Source organism: Aquarana catesbeiana, linkage group LG03 (genome assembly GCF_042186555.1).
Source record: "Aquarana catesbeiana isolate 2022-GZ linkage group LG03, ASM4218655v1, whole genome shotgun sequence".
Lineage (NCBI taxonomy): Eukaryota > Metazoa > Chordata > Amphibia > Anura > Ranidae > Aquarana > Aquarana catesbeiana.
In genome coordinates this window covers 688,350,894-688,369,900 of record NC_133326.1, presented here as the reverse complement: position 1 = coordinate 688,369,900, position 19,007 = coordinate 688,350,894, and the positions used below count along the sequence as shown (strand labels likewise).

General features: G+C 47.1%; 1 protein-coding gene across 1 annotated transcript in view; it reads right to left on the bottom strand.

The window, feature by feature from the left end:
* Window positions 1-1,184: 1,184 nt before the first annotated feature.
* LOC141134156 (uncharacterized) overlaps window positions 1,185-19,007 on the bottom strand; it is a 54,093-nt gene continuing 36,270 nt past the window's right edge. Inside the window, exons 6-9 of the mRNA XM_073623741.1 lie at window positions 8,570-8,728; window positions 7,372-7,512; window positions 2,854-3,007; window positions 1,185-1,369 (exon numbers count right to left, since the gene is read on the bottom strand). Coding sequence (XP_073479842.1) covers window positions 1,185-1,369; window positions 2,854-3,007; window positions 7,372-7,512; window positions 8,570-8,728 — 639 coding nt within the window. The remainder of the gene's footprint in view (window positions 1,370-2,853; window positions 3,008-7,371; window positions 7,513-8,569; window positions 8,729-19,007) is intronic.

Here is a 19,007-nt window from a genome sequence, read left to right as displayed (position 1 = left end):
AGAATATTGGCATGCATTAAAAAGGGGATCTACTCCAGAGATAAAACGATAATTCTCCCTCTCTACAAGACTCTGGTCCGGCAGCACCTGGAGTATGCTGTCCAGTTCTGGGCACCAGTCCTCAGGAAGGATGTACTGGAAATGGAGCGAGTACAAAAAAGGGCAACAAAGCTAATAAAGGGTCTGGAGGATCTTAGTTATGAGGAAAGGTTGCGAGCACTGAACTTATTCTCTCTGGAGAAGAGACGCTTGAGAGGGGATATGATTTTAATATACAAATACCGTACTGGTGACCCTACGATATAAATAAAACTTTTTCGCAGAAGAGAGATTAACAAGACTCTCAGCCACTCATTAAAATTAGAAGAAAAGAGGTTTAACCTTAAACTACGTAGAGGGTTCTTTACTGTAAGAGCGGCAAGGATGTGGAATTCCCTTCCACAGGCGGTGGTCTCAGCGGGGAGCATCGATAGCTTCAAGAAACTATTAAATAAGCACCTGAATGACCGCAACATACAGGGATATATAATGTAATACTGACACATAATCACACACATAGGTTGGACTTGATGGACTTGTGTCTTTTTTCAACCTCACCTACTATGTAACTATGTAACTATTTAAGAAAACAAATGCAGCCATCACATCTAAGGATTGTTAGGCTGTAATATATTACATTTTTGTTCTTTAGTGTTTAGATACATTTTAACTACTTCTTTTCACCAAATAGTTTTATGTCATTGCAGTGCCATTTTATGTTTTTGTTCATTTTGCTTATTTCTATAATTTTGTATATAAAAAAAAAAGAAACAAACAGCTTTATAAAAAAAAAACATTTATTTCATTTGGCATGATATCTCATAACAACTTCAATGCATTAACAATGAATATATTTCTTTTTTATGATATTTTTTATAATTTTTTTTTGCAGAATAACAGTATAGAAAGCGCACAAGTGGCAGTCAGTAGTTTTTCCAGGCACAACATACATAGAGTCATTATTACAGCATAGTGCATAGCAGACATTTTACCATTAAAGACACGGGTTTAGAAAAAAGTTGCAGACATAACAGGTTTGATATTACAATGGAAATCCACCTGGAAGTACTGGCATTGTTAATTTTGTGTATGTGTGGTGCCAGGCAGTTGGACTATCAATCAAAATATGCAGTGAGCACCCAAGCTTACAAAGTGAAGTGAGTGGAGTAAGTCCACTGAGGCTGTTTATTCCAGTGATGTGAGCTGAGCGGGAGAGGAAATTTGGGGTGACTGTCTAGAAGGGTTCTTCCAACCCAAGCTGATGCTTGAAGAGGATGCCAGGGTGGCAGTCCTTGTCTTTCCTCCCAGGCTTTGCCTGGAGACAATGATACTAGAGAAGAGTAGAGAAGGTCTTATGCCGTGTACACACGGGCGGACTTTTCGACAGGACTGAATCCGTCGGACAATCCGACCGTGTGTGGGCTTCATCAGACCTGCAGCGGACTTTTTCGGTCGAAAATCAGATGGACTTTAGATTTGGAACATGTTTCAAATCTTTCTGACGGACTCGAGTCCAGTCGAAAAATCCGCTCATCTGTATGCTAGTCCGACGGAGGAAAACCAACGCTAGGGCAGTTATTGGCTACTGACTATCAACTTCCTTATTTTAGTCCGGTCGTACATCATCACGTACGAATCCATCGGACTTTGGTGTGATCGTGTGTAGACAAGTCCGTTCGTTCGAAAGTCTATCGGAAGTCAGTCGAAAGTCCGTCGGAAAGACCGTCGGACCTTTGATGCCGAAAAGTCTACCCGTGTGTACACGGCATTTGTCTGAGGTCCAAGCCAAGTCCCATGGAATCTAAGCTGTCCTGTGTTAGGGCCTGGAGAATCAGGCAGATTGCTGCCCATTTGGAGCATCTTCAGGGAAGTCTGTTATGCTAAACAATGTAAATGAGAGCTTCAGGAAAGCTGCTGTCTAATGGACATTGCATGGAGACCTCATGGTTCAGATCTTACCTATGACTACTCTCATAGGGCCAGAGGACCAACTCCTATTGGGAGGCTGCTGTTGATTAAACTTGGGCCACAAACACAGGTACTTAAAGAATCTATTGTCTTTGGGAAGCTGCCACTGAAGAATCTAGGTCCAGCGCTAGTTGTTCTTGAAGGATCTATTTGTAACTGAAACATTAGGGTCAACATCAGTTTTGATATTACCGGGAGGACCCTACATAAGAAATTAGAGTCAGCATCAATTTTTATGGTTGACATAAGAAGACCTGTGAAATTTTGCCATTTTGAGTTATCCTATACCCCTAACCCTCTCTCCACAATGCATTGGTCCATTGAGCACATAAACTACAAAAAAACTAAAGATACTGAAGCCTAATTATCACTACTGGTGTGTCAGTGTATTAACCTGGTCCAGCGACATGAAAGTATCACCAATATGTAGGGTTGGAGAGCCAGTTATAAACCTGCAGCCCCTGCAGATTGCTGGTTTATACAGGTACTCTTTAAATAAAACTTGAAAAAATAATACAATACAGCATAATACAGTATAATAACATCTAAACATTCAAGAAATGCAACAATGTCAACACCCTTCATCCTGCCTCATCGATCGAGTTCACATACCTAAAGGTTCAACTGAATTTTCTCAGAATTACTTGGTGTTGTTTTGTAATACAGTGTTTCTAGGTACAGATACACTCATAAAATTGCAGCATTAGTACAAAAATCAATCACCACCACCGCCACCGTCCCCTCCGCCACAGTCCCCACCACCACAGTCCCCACCACCACAGTCCCCACCTCCACCACCGCAGTCCCCACCACCACCACCCCAGTCGCCTCCACCCCCCCAGTCACCTCCACCCCCCCAGTCACTGCCCCCAAAGCCCCCATGAGACATATCACCAAAGTCTACCCCACCAGCACCGGCCCAACCGAAGTCTCTGTCACGAGCTGTGGCTGTGGCTGTCACGTAGCTGTGGCTGCGAAACATTTCCCCTATGCTGAAACTCTGCAAAAAAAGAGAAATACACAGCTATGATAAAGGCAAATCTCATCTTATCCACTTTGCAACCGGGACAATTCTGACATTTCTCTCAAACATGTAAAAATCTGGTTTTTGGGTATTTTCGCTAGAAATTTACTTAGAACCCCCAAACATTATACTTTTTCTTAAAGCAAAGCAGCCCGTGTGAAAGGGGTATAAAGAGCCATTAAACTTGTGAGAATGATTGACACATTTGCCAGCAAAGTTTTTATATATGGACCTCTCAATGTTGTGAACCTGCACACACACATTACAACCAGTCTCTACAATCTAAGCTTAGGTTACAGTGGAGGGGTCGTAAGATTTATTCTGTATAAGAATAATAAGTATTAAAAAGGTTTGGATGTGAGAGTGAGTGGTTTAATTGGAAAGTTTTCCGATACATCTGTATGGCGTGACTGTGCAATTGTATAATACAGGGGTCTCCAAACTTTCTAAACACAAGAGGGCCAGTTTACTGTCCTTCAGACTTTAGGAGGGCTGGACTGAGGCCAGTGGGAGCAGAAAAGGTCCCGACGTCAGTGGGGAAAAAAATAACGCACCATTGTTTGTTTCAGTGAGAGTATATGCTTACCATTATTGGTGTAATTGGGAGGAATTGTGCCCCATCGTTGATGTCATTGGGCCCTATTGGTGTCAATGGGTGGAATTGTGCCCAACCTCGATGTCATTAGACCCCATTGTTGGTGTCATTGGGAGAAATTGTGCCCCATTGCTGGTGTCAGTGGGAGGAATTGTGCCTCATCATTGGTGTCATTGGAAAGGAATTGTGCCACCTCATTTGTGTCAATGGGGGGGATTATGCTACTTTGTTGGTATCAGTGGATGAAATAGTGCCCCAAGGGCCAGATAAATGCAAGTAAAGGGCCACATCTGGCCCCCGGGCCCCCACTGGTATAATATGTTCTCTGCTGATACCCTGACATGATACAATCTGGCTGCTCATTCAGATTATTCAATATGTAATTTCAAGATTTATTATTTGAAATCACACCAGACAACATTCAAACAAGTCTCCCATCACAAGCCATTGATAAAGGTAATTCTCGCGTTTCCCTTAAATTCTACTTCCATTTCATAGTCACATGACCACACAGGATTTTCTTACCAGCTTTTATGATATGTGGGTGGGATGTGGATGCATTTCCAGGGCAGACAGAGACATGATGCATGGGTTGGTGAGGAACATAGTTCCCCATCTGTTAATGTGGAATTCAACACTACAGCTGCTTGTTCTGACTCAGAGGCTCCTGCTAAGATCCAATGCCAATAGGAGTTGGGCAGGGGATGCGTCAACCAGGCTGACTACAGGGTTACAGACACACCGTATGTTGGTATCTTGTAGCTCTGAGTCGTACTGAGGGGCATAAACCGACTACACCAGAACAGATCTGCTTCCATAATTGGTGTGGTCAGAATTCTGGAGGAACAAAAAGGGACTGGCGGGATCTGTAGATATTTGCTCATAACTATCAGAATTACATTAAAAATAAAGATACATACCCAATAGTTACGATGGACAAATTAATGCGTTTAGTGAATTTCATTTTTAAGGTTTAAAAACACTTCAAATAAAAAGTTGGTCACAATCAGAAGATATCCCAGATTCAATTTGTTAGAGCAAAAACATTTCCCAGCATGTAGTATGAGGAACCATCTAATCCTAAATATCACAAGGTACAGATGTTGAGAAATTTTCCTGACCTGGTCGATCAGACATGAAACTAAGTATGACGGTGTGTGGGCAGCATCATTGAAACCAGTCCATGTATGGCATTCTTTTTGATATCTTTTGGTCAATTTATATAATAAAGTTTGAAAGTGTGTGCTGCATTTATTTTTATTCCGTATTTAAAGTTGAACTCTGGTCAGCTTACAAAATTCACATTTGGGTAATGTCCAAATGAACTAATAAGAAAAAGGAAGGACAAATAAGGATAAGTAAAGATGAATAAGGACAAGTAAAGACAAGAAAGAACAAGAACAAATATGGACAAGAAAGGACAAGTAAGGATAAGTAAAGGCGAAAAAGGACAAGTGAAGACAAGAAAGAACGAGTAAGGACAAATATGGACAAGTGGCCCATATTTTGTATGAGAACATGGTCACTAATAATATTCTTATTCCCTTCTGTGACTCCGTCTGGGAAATTTACGCTCAAATTCCATACAGTTTGTGTACTTACTGGAGTGACAGAAGAGGAAGTTATGGCTGATTCACCCCTAGTGTGAACACAGACCACAAATAAGAACCTAAAAGAAGAACAGCTTTGGCTGAAGTTGGGATTTAGCCTGAGTATACCTAATATCCAGAGGAAAATAATACCCTCAGGCTCGGTTCACACTGGATGCCGATGCGGCTCTCAGCAGGGGTCCTGTGCGTCCTGTTTCACCATTTCAGGTCCAATTTCCGCCCAACTTTTGGGCGGAATTCGGACCTGAAATGGCCCAAAAGGCGCATAGGGCTCCGGTGCAAATTTGCACCACAGCCAAATCAAAGATATGTGAACCAGCTCCATAGAGAGCTGGTCACATTCTCCTGCTATTGCAAATTGGATGCAGGTATCCTCCTCCGCTGCCTGCCGGAGCCCGCAACCCACCTACCGGGGCCTGCTGGGGTAGGTGAGGGGGGGTGCTGAGATGCCATGACCAACGGAGGGGTTGTTTGCCAGCGTCCCCCCGAAAAAAAAATAACACCGGCCGCCAATGTTCACAGTACCTACAGGTAATCCTTATTATAGGCTTACCTGTAGTAACAATTGGTAGAACAGAGTTTATTACCACTTTAAGGATTTCCAACCTTCAACCACACCTAGAGCATGTCCCCAGTCTCTGACCATCTCCAGCTGTATATTGTCAGTCTCTGTCAATCTTATGTAGCACTACATATACTAAATATTATGTGAGACCATCTGGGGAAGTCAGGGTCCTCATTGAGCACCCCTTATCTAGTTAGTTGCTCACCACAGCTGTAATCCATTTTAAATGTTTAATGGTAAAGAGCCCTGCCTAAGATCAGACCCCACAAACTTAGTGTGCTATTACCTATGTACGCCTCTCTGAAACTAGTTTGACCTTGATACTAAGGATCTGACTTTCCTGTCCCCCGGGCTCATGCTCTCCCCTCACCATTCCCTAATGCAGGGGTCTCCAAACTTTTGAAGCAAAAAGCCAGTTTATTGTCCTTCAGACTTTAGGGGAGGCAGACTGTGACCAGTGGGAGTAGAAAGTGGCCCAGTGTCAGTGGGAGAAACAACGAATCAGGCTTGGTGATCAATAGGAGTAAAAAGAAAAAATATAGCACCTACAGTATGGTCAATAGAAGGAAAAATAGTGCCCCAACATTGGTGTCAGTGGGATTAATAGTGCCCCATCATTGGTGTCAGTGTGAGGAATAGTGACCCATCATTGTTGTCAGTTGGAGAAATAGTGACCCATCATTGGTACCATTTGGAGAGATAGTGCCCCATAGTCGGTGTCAATTGGAGAAATCGTGCCCTGTTGTTGGTGTCAGTGGGAGGAAGAGTGACCCATCATTGGTGCCAATTGGAGGAATAAAGCCCCATCATTGGTGTCACTGGGAGAAATAGTGCCCGATCATTGTTGTCAATTGGAGGGATAGTGCCCCATTATTGGTGTCAACTGGAGGAATCCTGCCGCATTATTGGTGTCATTGGAAGGGATAGAACCCCATAGTTGGTATCAATTGGAGGAATAGCATCCCATCATTGGCGTCAGTGGGAGGAATAGTGCCCCATCATTGGTGTTACTGGAAGGAAGAGAGCCTCATCATTGGTGTCAGTTGGAGGAATAGCACCCCATCATTGGTGTCAGTGGAAGGATTACTGCCCCATCATTGGTGTCAGTTGGAGGAATAGCACCCTAACATTGGTGTCAGTGGGCAGAACAGTGCCCCATTACTGGTATTAGTGGGAGGAATAGTGCTCCATTGTTGGTGCCAGTGGGAGAAAGTATTTCCAATTGTTGGTGTCATTGAAAGGAATAATGCCCCACCCCTGAATAGTTGGAGTAGAAGGAATTCTGTCCCCTGTTGGTGTCAATTGGAGAAACGGTGCCTGCTTGTTGCTGTCAATGGTGCCTTAAGGGCCCAATGAAGACCTGCATAGAGCTGCAGTTTGGAGATCACTGCCCTAGCACCTCAATAGCCTGTAAAGAGCGCTGACATTGGACAGGACTATGGCATTTGGAGGAGCTGCTAAAGCCTCATACTTCTCGTATAATTGTATCTACTAGGATTGGATGGACTCTCTGCTCTCTCCATTCTGACCTTCTAGGAGACCTGGGACTGGCCTGGCCCTTTCCACTCACCACATAGAGGAAGGCTGCCAGGATCACGGCTTTCAGAGCGGCCTCCATGTTCAGCGGGAAGTGGAAGATGACCTGAGAAGAATTCCCTTCCTTCTCTTTGATGATGAAAGCCACAGGATGGGAGCTACCTGTGCCATGTATCTGAAGGGTAGAAGAAGATTACAATAAAGAGGAACTGCAGGCAGATAGAAAAGACACACATGAATGCAGCTAGTTTTCTTATATTGATTTCAGCCTAGTAACAGTTGAACCGCCTTCTCTCCTGTACTGAAATTTCTTCCTCTCTTTTCACTGCACACTGTGAGCTTCTCACAATGTGCATTAGAAGCTACAGTAAGTCAGATAAAGCCCGCCTCAGTTCCTGGCTGGAGGACATAAAGCACCATTTAGCCCTTTCCTCCCCAACCCAACTGTCCTTGGCCCACCCCTTTCGTTGAATTTTGAGTAACATTAATTTAATAAAATATTGCTTATGAAACCTATGAACATTTTGCATTTTTTTGTATGCAGGCAGCCAGTTGAAACTTGCAGCTTATCTATATATAACACAGGATTCCCACAGTACAATGGGTTATTTAAAGGACCAGAACTGCAGTAGTTCTCTCCTTTCAGGCTGTCTGTCAGTGAAACCATAGATAGAATCACACGGAGTGAGGAGGAGGAGTTGCTGCTCTGACTTTTGTGTGTGTGTAAGCTTTAGCTTGAGCTGCTGAGCTCTGTGAACAACAAGATTTTTTTACCCAAGAGGAGGAGCTGAAAAACATGAATACAAAAGGAGGAGCTGAAAAAGGAGGCGCTGAAAAAGGAGGAGCTGAAAAAACATGAAAAAAGGAGGAGCTGAAAAACATGAATACAAAATATTTGTATGTGATATTTCATCATTATATTTACAGCCAGCAGGTGTCACTGTACGCTCCTTCTCACATATTTACTTGTCTGTTCTTAGCTGCTATGTTGTAAAAGCCTATTGTCTACAAAGCTCAACAGTTCAAGATCAAAAATAAACACAGGAGTGGCTAAGTCAGAGCAGTGCCCTTCTCGGTATGGCTCAGTCCAAGTTTTTCAATAAGAGATTGCCTGTCCAAGAAGCACAGGGGAGGAGCCAGTGCTCTCACACACTGCTGTGTATGTGTATACATTTTAGCTTGAGATTCTGCTTCTAGTTTCCTCCTGCTGCCCAACCCAGGAAAAACCTCACCTCAATAGTACTGTCATTGTTGGAGTCCAGAGATACAGGCAGCTTGACGCTGAACACCGGCTCTCCGTTCCCCCTCTCAATGGAAACATTCATATTGCTGGAGGAGGTGACAATCCTGACATTCCCCATGTGGTAAGCAAACTGATCACAAACTTTCAGCTGGGGGGAGAAAATATAACATAACAATATAATATAACAATATAGCAATGATATACCAATATAACATAAGAATTTAACATAAAAATATAGCAATGACATAAAAAATATAACATAACAATATAGTAATGACATACAGTGCCTTGAAAAATTATTCACACCCCTTGAAATTTTCCACGTTTTCTCATGTTACAACTAAAAACGTAAATGTATTTTATTGGGATTTTTTGTGATAGACCAACACAAAGTTCCACATAATTGTGAAGTGGAAGGAAAACAATAAAGGGTTTTCAATTTTTTTTACAAATAAATATCTGAGAAGTGTGGGGTGCATTTGTATTCGGCCCCCTTTATTATGATACACCTAAATAAAACCTAATAGAACCAATTGCCTTCAAAAGTCACCTAATTAGTAAATAGAGTCCACCTGTGTGTAATTTAATCTTGGTATAAATACAGCTGTTCTATGAAGCCCTCAGAGGTGTGTTAGAAAACCTTAGTAAACAAACAGCATCATGAAAGCCAAGGAACACACCAGACAGGTCAGGAATACATTTGACATCTCACTGTCATCATTCGAAAATGAAAAGAGTATGGCACAACTGCAAACCTACCAAGACATGGCCATCCACCTAAACTGACAGGCTGGGCAAGGAGAGCATTAATCAGAGAAGCAGCCAAGAGGTCCATGGGAACCCTGGAGGAGCTGCAGAGATCCACAGCTCAGGTGGAAGAATCTGTCCACAGGACAACTATTAGTCGTGTTCTCCACAAATCTGGCCTTTATGGAAGAGTGGCAAGAAGAAAGCCATTGTTGAAAGAAAGCCATAAGAAGCCCCATTTACAGTTTGCGAGAAGCCATGCGGGAGACACAGAAAACACGTGGAAGAAGGTGCTCTGATCATATGAGACTAAATTTCACTTTTTGGCCTAAAAGCCAAATGCTATGTGTGGCGGAAAACTAACACTGCACATCACCCTGAACACACCATCCCCACCGTGAAACATGGTGGCGGCAGCATCATGTTGTGGGGATGATTTTCTTCAGCAGGGACAGGGAAGCTGGTCAGAGTTGATGGGAAGATGGATAGAGCCAAATACAGGACAATCTTAGAAGAAAACCCGTTGGAGTCTGCAAAAGACTTGAGACTGGGGAGGAGGTTCACCTTCCAGCAGGACTTAGGATTTAGATCAAATCATATTCATGTGTTAGAATGGCCCAGTCAAAGTCCAGACCTAAATCCAATTTAGAATCTGTGGCAAGACTTGAAAATTGCTGTTCACAGACGCTGACTTCTCTTTCTAAAAATGCCATTCGACTTGGCTCTCATGCTAATCCATAAAACATGGAGCTTGGTGTTGGTGCAGCTTATGCAGCGTATCATTGTTCAGATCACTGATAGAGGGAGGAGGAGGTGAAGGTGTTAGAGATAGAATGGAGATGGGAGGTACAGGAGAGAAGGGAGGTGAAGGGGTTAAAAAAAAACTGTTAAAATCCCCAACCTTTTAACCAGCTGCTGTCGTCCCCTTCATTCATTTATTTTTTTAATTGATAAAGTACTCATTTCCTACCCTTCTTTTAACTTTTACAACAATGTTGTACTTTTATTACATTGCAGCTGATTGGTGGTAACCCTAAAAATGCCTTTCACTGGCAGTCCCTCTACTTTATCTGGGAATAACTCATCTCCAAATGTTTGTTTAAAAAGATACCTCTAAATACTTTTTTCCAGTGATCTTCAGGCCGCTCTGCTACTACACCACAACTTCACAGGCCCTTAACCTGAGGTCTCTGTTCGGTTATAATGGGTCTTGCTGAAAGGAATATCGATGGTGGGGCCAGTCATTTTTTGGAGGATGTTAGGGAGTACAAACATGGGAGTATTGATTTGTAAAGGGGTTGTAATGGCAACTACTGTATCTCTAGACATCTCCTGTAGCATGTTTACAGTCTCTGACCATCTACATACCTCCCAACTTTTTGAGATGGGAATGAGGGACACCTATCACCAAAAGCATGCAGGCATAGGTCACACCCCCTGCCACGCCCCTTAAAGGAGAATTGTACAAAAAAAAAAAAAAAACAAGATTGGTTAAACCCACAAGTGCTTTTTTTACCACTACTATTCCTTTATATTGGCTTTTGGAATTTACAAATGCAGCAATTTAGAAATCAGATGAAAGGTTTAGTGCTGGAAAACACTTTTTGATAGATAAAAAAGTGCATTTTAAAAACATCTATATAGATTAGACCAAAATGAGGGACAAATGAGGAGGAATGAGGGACAGAGGGACATTGCACCAAATCAGGGACATTCTCACGAAATCAGGGACAGTTGGGAGCTATGCATTTCCTGTAGCATGCCTGCAGTCTGACCACCTAGCATAGAATGTCCCTGGTTTTTGACCATCTTCTGCAGCATGTCCCTGCTCTCTGACCATCTCCTGCATCATGTCCCTGCTCTCTAACCATCTCCTGCATCATGTCCCTGCTCTCTAACCATCTCCTGCATCATGTCCCTTGCTCTCTAACCATCTCCTGCAGCATGTCCCTTGCTCTCTGACCATCTCCTGCATCATGTCCCTGCTCTCTGACCATCTCCTGCATCATGTCCCTGCTCTCTAACCATCTCCTGCATCATGTCCCTTGCTCTCTAACCATCTCCTGCAGCATGTGCCTTACTCTCTGACCATCTCCTGCATCATGTCCCTGCTCTCTGACCATCTCCTGCATCATGTCCCTGCTCTCTGACCATCTCCTGCATCATGTCCCTGCTCTCTGACCATCTCCTGCATCATGTTCCTGCTCTATGACCATCTCCTGCATCATGTTCCTGCTCTATGACCATCTCCTGCAGCATGTTCCTGCTCTCTGACCATCTCCTGCAGCATGTTTCCAATCTCTGTCTCCTACAGAATATCCTCTGTATCTCATCATCTCCTGAAGCCTGTTTGCATACCTCCCAGCTTTTTGAGATGGAAACGAGGGACACCTATTAGCAAAAGTATATAGGCATAGGACACACCCCCCTGCCACACCCCCTTAACTACTTCAGCCCCGGAAGATTTGGCTGCTCAATGACAAGGCCATTTTTTGCGATACGGCAATGCGTCGCTTTAACTGACAATTGTGCAGTCGTACAATGCTGTACCCAAACAAAATTGATGTCCTTTTTTCCCCACAAATAGAGCTTTCTTTTGGTGATATTTGATCACCTTTTTAAATGTACAAATGCAGCAATTTAGAAATCAGATGAAAGGTTTAGCGCTGGAAAACACTTTTTGAACGATAAAAAGTGCATTTTATATACAACTATATAGATCAGACAAAAATGAGGGACACAGGAGGAGGAAAGAGAGACAGAGGGACATTGTTCCAAATCGGGGACAGTCCCTCAAAATCTGGGACAGTTGGGAGTTATGCTGTTTGCAGTCTCTGATCATCTCCTGTGATATGTCTGCAGTCTTTAATTATTTCCTGTAGCATGCCTGCTATCTCTGATCAACTCCTGCCGCATGTCCTCAGTATATCATCATCGCCCATAGCAGTCTCTGGCCATCTCCTGTAAGTATGTCTCTAGTTTCTGATCATATTCCCTAATATTTCTGCAGTCTCTATTTCCTTTGGTGAATCAGCAGTCTTTGACCATCTTCTGCAGCACGTTCTCAGTATCTCACCATCTGATGTCTGTACAGTGCCATCTTAAGAGCATACAGCAATACAGTGCACTGGGGCCCTGTCTATACAATCAGGCACGATTGCCCATCAAATGCAGCTTTACTGTGCCCGTGAATGCAGCCTCGCTGTGCCCATCAAATGCAGCCTCACTGTGTCCATGAATGCAGCCTCACTGTGCCCACCATTGCAGCCTCACTGTGCCCGTGAATGCAACCTCACTGTGCCCACCATTGCAGCCTCACTGTGCCCATGAATGCAGCCTCATTGTGCCCACCATTGCAGCCTCACTGTGACCGTGAATGCAGCATCACTGTGCCAATTAATACAGACTCACCATCGCCTGGTAACACCCACACAGCGGGCATCTCCTCCTGTGTAGTACGGAGCTGGCTGGGTCTGTGTTCGGCAGCTGCGCTGTAAGGTCCCACCCCCCCTAGACCGGCTTTTGTTATAGGCGGAACACTGATTCAATCTACTATTATATGAGTCGGTCTAGGGGGGGCGGGACCTTGTTACAGCGCGGCTGCCGAACACAGACCCAGCAACTCCGTTATACACAGGAGGGGGAGGAGAGAGGGAAAGAGTGGAGCGCTGCAGCCGCAACTCAAAGCAGCCCCAGGGCAGGCGGCCTACCAGGATGTTTCCGAGTATCCCAGTAGGCATACCTCCCAACTTTTGAACTTCCGAATGAGGGACACATGAGGAAGGAAGTAACTTTGTATAGCGCGCCGCTGCAATTGTGGGTGTGGTCAAACTTCTGACAGTGGGAGGAGCTTAAGGGGCGTCATTAAACAAAACTTGGGCTTCCTTGTACCTATAAAATATGCTTTTATTATTGTTTCGCAAGCAAGAGTCTCATGGATATATACGAACCCCAGCACATTCATTTAAAAAAAAAGGCATGCAGGGTTTGGAGTGCATTATGTACAGAGTGCAGGGTTCTGGGATGAGCTAAATACAGAGTGCAAGGTTCTGGGATAAGCTATGTACAGAGTGCAGGGTTCTGGGATGAGCTATGTACAGAATGCAGGGTTCTGGGGTGAGCTATGTACAGAATGCAGGGTTCTGGGATGAGCTATGTACAGAGTGCAGTGTTCTGGGATGAGCTATGTACAGAGTGCAGGGTTCTGGGATGAGCTATGTACAGAGTGCAGGGTTCTGGGATGAGCTATGTGCAGAGTGCAGGGTTCTGGGATAAACTATGTGCAGAGTGCAGGTAGGGGGTGGATAGGGGGATCTCAAGATGGCTGGGATGGGGGGGATCGCAGGATGGCTGGGATGGGAGGTGGATGGGGGGATCGCAGGATGGCTAGGATGGGGGGATCGCAGGATGGCTGGGATGGGGGGGATCGCGGGATGGCTGGGTTGGGGGGGTAGATGCGGAGATCGCAGGATGGTTGGGATGGGGGGTGGATGGGAGGATCACAGGATGGCTGGGATGGGGGGTGGATGGGGGGATCGCAGGATGGCTGGGATGGGGGGTGGATGGGGGGGATCGCAGGATGGCTGGGATGGGGGGGATCGTGGGATGGCTGGGATAGGGGGGTGGATGCGGAGATCACAGGATAGCTGGGATGGGGGGTGGATGGGGGGATCGCAGGGTGGCTGGGATGGGGGGGATTGCAGGATGGCTAGGATGAGGGGTGGATGGGGGATCGCAGGATGGCTGGGATGGGGGGATCGCGGGATGGCTGGGATGGGGGTGGATGCGTAGATCGCAGGATAGCTGGGATGAGGGGTGGATGGGAGGATCGCAGGATGGAAGGGATGGGGGGTGGATGGGGGGATCGCAGGATGGCTGGGATGGGGAGATCGCAGGATGGCTGGGATGGGGAGATCGCAGGATGGGGGGGATCGCAGGATGGCTGGGATGGGGGGGATCACGGGATGGCTGGGATGGGGGGGTGGATGCAGGGATCACAGAAAGGCTGGGATGGGGGGTGGATGGGGGGATTGCAGGATGGCTGGGATGGGGGGGTGGATGGGGGATCGCAGGATGGCTGGCATGGGGGAGATCGCAGGTAGCTCGGAAGGGGTGGATGCGGAGATCGCAGGATGGCTGGGATGGGGGGTGGATGGGGGGATCGCAGGATGGGTGGGATGGGGGGTGGATGGGGGGGATCGCAGGATGGGGGGGATCGCAGGATGGCTGGGATGGGGAGATCGCAGGATGGGGGGGATCGCAGGATGGCTGGGATGGGGGGGATCGCGGGATGGCTGGGATGGGGGGCTGGATGCGGAGATCGCAGTATGGCTGGGATGGGGGGTGGATGGGGGGATCGCAGGATGGCTGGGATGGGGGGTGGATGGGGAGATCGCAGGATGGCTGGGATGGGGGGTGGATGGGGGATCGCAGAATGGCTGGGATGGGGGGTGGATGGGGGATCGCAGGATGGCTGGGATGGGGGGTGGATGGGGGATCGCAGAATGGCTGGGATGGGGGGTGGATGGGGGATCGCAGGATGGCTGGGATGGGGGGTAGATGGGGGGATCGCAGGATGGCTGGGATGAGGGGATCGCAGGATGGCTGGGATGGGGGGTAGATGGGGGGATCGCAGGATGGCTGGGATGGGGGTAGATGGGGGGATCGCAGGATGGCTGGGATGGGGGGTGGATGGGGGGATCGCAGAATGGCTGGGATGGGGGGTAGATGGGGGGATAGCAGGATGGCTGGGATGGGGGGATCGCAGGATGGCTAGGATGGGGGGTAGATGGGGCATCGCAGGATAGCTGGGATGGGGGGATCGCAGGATGGCTGGGATGGGGGGTAGATGGGGGGATCGCAGGATGGCTGGGATGGGGGGATCGCAGGATGGCTGGGATTGGGGGTGGATGGGGGGATCACCGGATTCAGGATAAATGGGGGTGGATGCGGGGATCACAGGATTCAGGGTGAATGGGTGTGGATGGGGGGATCACAGGATTCAGGATGAATTGGGGTGGATGGGGAGCTCAGGAGAGAAAGCATAAACAGTGCAATTCAGCTTGAGACACAGAACACTTCCCCGCTCTCAGCACACACTCTCCTTATCTCCTGCTGCAGAGTCCTGTACAGATGAACCAGTGGTGCTCTGTGTCTGCAGCCTGAGCCCAGCTTCTGTCTTCCAATAATCTGATAAGATTCTGGGCACAGGCTTCACCAGAAATCCGTCTGTCATCTGTCAAGACACTACAGCAGCAGCTTAACTGCAGCAACTTTTCTATTAGGCGCACACTGACCTGCCCTCCTCCATTGGAAAGCACATCCTTGTCTTTAGTACAGATCGGCAACTGACCCCGCCCCCACTCACAGAGTGAGTCACGGTGTGAATACAGGATGATTGCTATGAGCTGCAGCCAATCACCATGAACACAAGCAACCGGAACGTCCAATCAAAGAAGATTTTCACATGCACAGTGAGAAAACCAGCCTCAGGCTGCGGGATTCTGTGTGCACGTGCAGGACAGCGGGAAAGCCCTCCCTTTGCGTGACAATCCCACCCATTCGGGGACGGTTGGGAGGTATGCCGGTAGGCTAGTCCGGCCCTGGTTGGGGTCGCTGGGCAGGTGGGGCCCCCCAGGCAAGTGGGGCCCCCGGGCAACTGCCCAGCATGCCCATGCAAAAAGAAGGCCCTGTGTCTGTAGTGTCTCACCATCTCCTATAGCAGTGGTTCTCATCTCCTTGCTCAAGTACCCCCAACAGGCCATGTTTGTAGGTTTTCCTTTATCTTGCACAGGTGCTTTAAATCAGAGTCAATGGCTTGGTATCGGACAGCTATTTTATCTAAGAGAAATTCCCAAAACAAATTCCTATAGCATGTCTGTAGTCTCTGACCATTTCTTTTAGCATGCCCACAGTCTAGCCATCTCCTTTAGCATGTCTGCAGTCTCTGACCATCTCCTGTAATATGTCTACAGTCTCTGACTAGCTCTTGTAATATATCTGTAGTCTCTCACCATTTCTTATAGCGTGTCTGCAATCTCTGACCATCTCCTTTAGCAAGCTTGCAATCTCCGACCATCTCTTTTAGCATGCTCGCTGTCTAGCCATCTACTGTAGTATGTCTGCTGTCTCTGACCATCTTCTTTTATAGGTTTGCAGTCTCTTGTAGGCAAGTGCAGTCTGCTTTCTACACTGTAAGTGAGGTTTGACCGGAGCAGTACTGCAGAGAGGAGGAGAAGTCAGGAGAAACTTGGTCAGCTGCGGCCAGTGGAATTTTTTTTAAGGGGGGCGGCAAACAGTATGACCCCCCCCCTTTGGTTGGTAGCACTTACCCCATCACCAGCAGCAGCCTCCCGTTCACCTGTTCTCCATGGGTCATCATGGCGATGGCGGCAGCGTCTTCCATTTCCTCCCTCCTCCTCGGCGGCAAATCAGGAGTCTTCTCTTTTCGACCAATCAGGAAACGGGTCTCACACTCGATTCTGATTGGCCGGATTGAGGATCAGTGTTTCAACAGTGAATATTAATTCACTGTTGTAACACATCTGGGTGGGCTCCGGTCGCATTCTCTAAGACCCGAGGCCCACCATATTTTGAAGCCTATTAGAGCCTCTGGTTCCAATCAGGTGCTTCAAAAAAACCCTGGCCACTGTAATTCATGCGCTCGGTGCCCTGAAGGGGGCCGGACGCATGAATAGCCTTTTTAAGTGTCTGCCCTCAGATCTTGGTGGGCAATTCAGAAGTGGCTAGTGTAGGGAGATGTACCCTATCTGTCAGGGACAGCACTAGCGGTGAGGAGAGGTTCCTGAGGAGTAGAGAAAGCATAGTCTACACTTCTGCAAGCTCCTGATTGGGTCAGACCGGCCACGCCGCAACTCCACCTCTCTCGCCAGGCGTTGTCTTCAGCTCGGTCTTCTACTGCTACTCTCCACAGTATTGACTATAGGTTTCCTGGACGGGTGTTCTCACCAGGTTGTTGTGACTGTTTTGCAAGTTCATCAATATCCTAGTTTTTGCATCTGGGCCTCAGTGTCATTATTAGCGCTGCACTACTCTACTCTACTACTCTACTCTCACGTAACCTGACCATCTACTGTAGTATGTCTGCTGTCTCTGACCATCTCCTGTAACATGTTTGCTGCCTCTGACCACCTCCTATAACATATTTTCCATCTCTGACTATCTCCTGTAACATGTTTTTCATCTCTGACCATCTCCTGTAACATATTTGTAGTTTCTTACCATCTCCTGTAGCATATCCAAAGCTTCTGACAGCCTTCTAAAGCAAGTCTGCAGTCTCTGAACATCTCCTGCAGCATGGCTGAAGTCTTTGACAGTTTTCTAACAATGCATACATTGAATCGCCCATTGGTGATTTCCGGGGTCACAATTGAATCCCTCTATACTGACAAAGTTGACCACCACTCAAGTGTGTCAGGGATGTTTCAATGAGGCTAAAGCCTCATACACATGATAGGACTTTGTACGAACTTTCCCGTGGATTTCTGTACAAAGGGCGTTGGCCATAAATTTCTATTGCATATACACGGCAGAACTTTTTCATCCAACTTTCACCAAATCACATGGTTTTTCAGCTTTTTACCACCACCCTTTGGTCAACTTCTGTATTGTCTGATATTGTGTCACTCTCGCCGCTTTTATCAGCGAGATTGACACCTTGCGAGCCAGGTTCACACTGGTGCGGGGATCCGACTTGGATCCCCGCCAATGCCAGGCACTGTGTTTGGTATGGCGTGGGGGTCCCCCCCAAAATCAAGCGCCCCCCTCCTTAACTGTACCAGGCCGCATGCCCTCAACATGGGGGGTGGGTGCTTTGGGGGAGGGGGGGGCGCCCTGCCGCCCCCCCACCCCAAAGCACCTTGTCCCCATGTTGATGAGGAGAAGGGCCTCTTCCTGACAACCCTGGCCGTTGGTTGTCGGGGGGCTTATCGGCGGGGGGCTTATCGGAATCCGGGAGCCCCCTTTAATAAGGGGGCCCGCAGATCCCAGCCCCCCACCCTATGTGAATGAGTAGGGGAAAAAGTGTCAATAAAAAAACACACTACACAGGTTTTTAAAGTAATTTATTAGGCAGCTCCGGGGGTCTTCTTCCAACTTCGGGAGTCTTCTTCCGACTTCGGGGGTCTCTCCGGCCTCTTCTCCCAGTGTCCATTTCTTCTCCGCTCTCTCTGGCCTCTTCTCCAGGTGTCCAGTTCTTCTCCTGGTGTCTGGTTCTTCTGCCGGGCTCCTCCTCTATCTTCTGCTCTTTTGCTGCTCTCTTGCTAGCGGTGGCCCAGTCTTCTTCGTCGTCTTCTTCCCTCTTCTCTTCTTCCGATGTTGACACGACGTTCTCTCCTACTGTAATGCTGTGTGAGCGCCTCGCAATGACTTATATAAGCATGGGGCGTGGTCACCGGGTGATGTCATCCGGTGACCCCGCCCCCCTATGACGCCACAGTCCTGGGGCATGCTGGAATTCCCTCTCGCGCTCGCTGCAATAGGAAAATGTGTTTTTCCTATTGCAGCCAGCCCGAGATGTACAGTACCCTGTCGCCGAGAACCAGCGCGATGGGATCGCGCTGGAAACATTCTCGCGGCTGCGTACTGTAGTTTGTACAAAAGTCTGATGGTTTTCTGTACACACGATCGGACTTTGCTCCATCGGACTTTTGTTGCTTGTT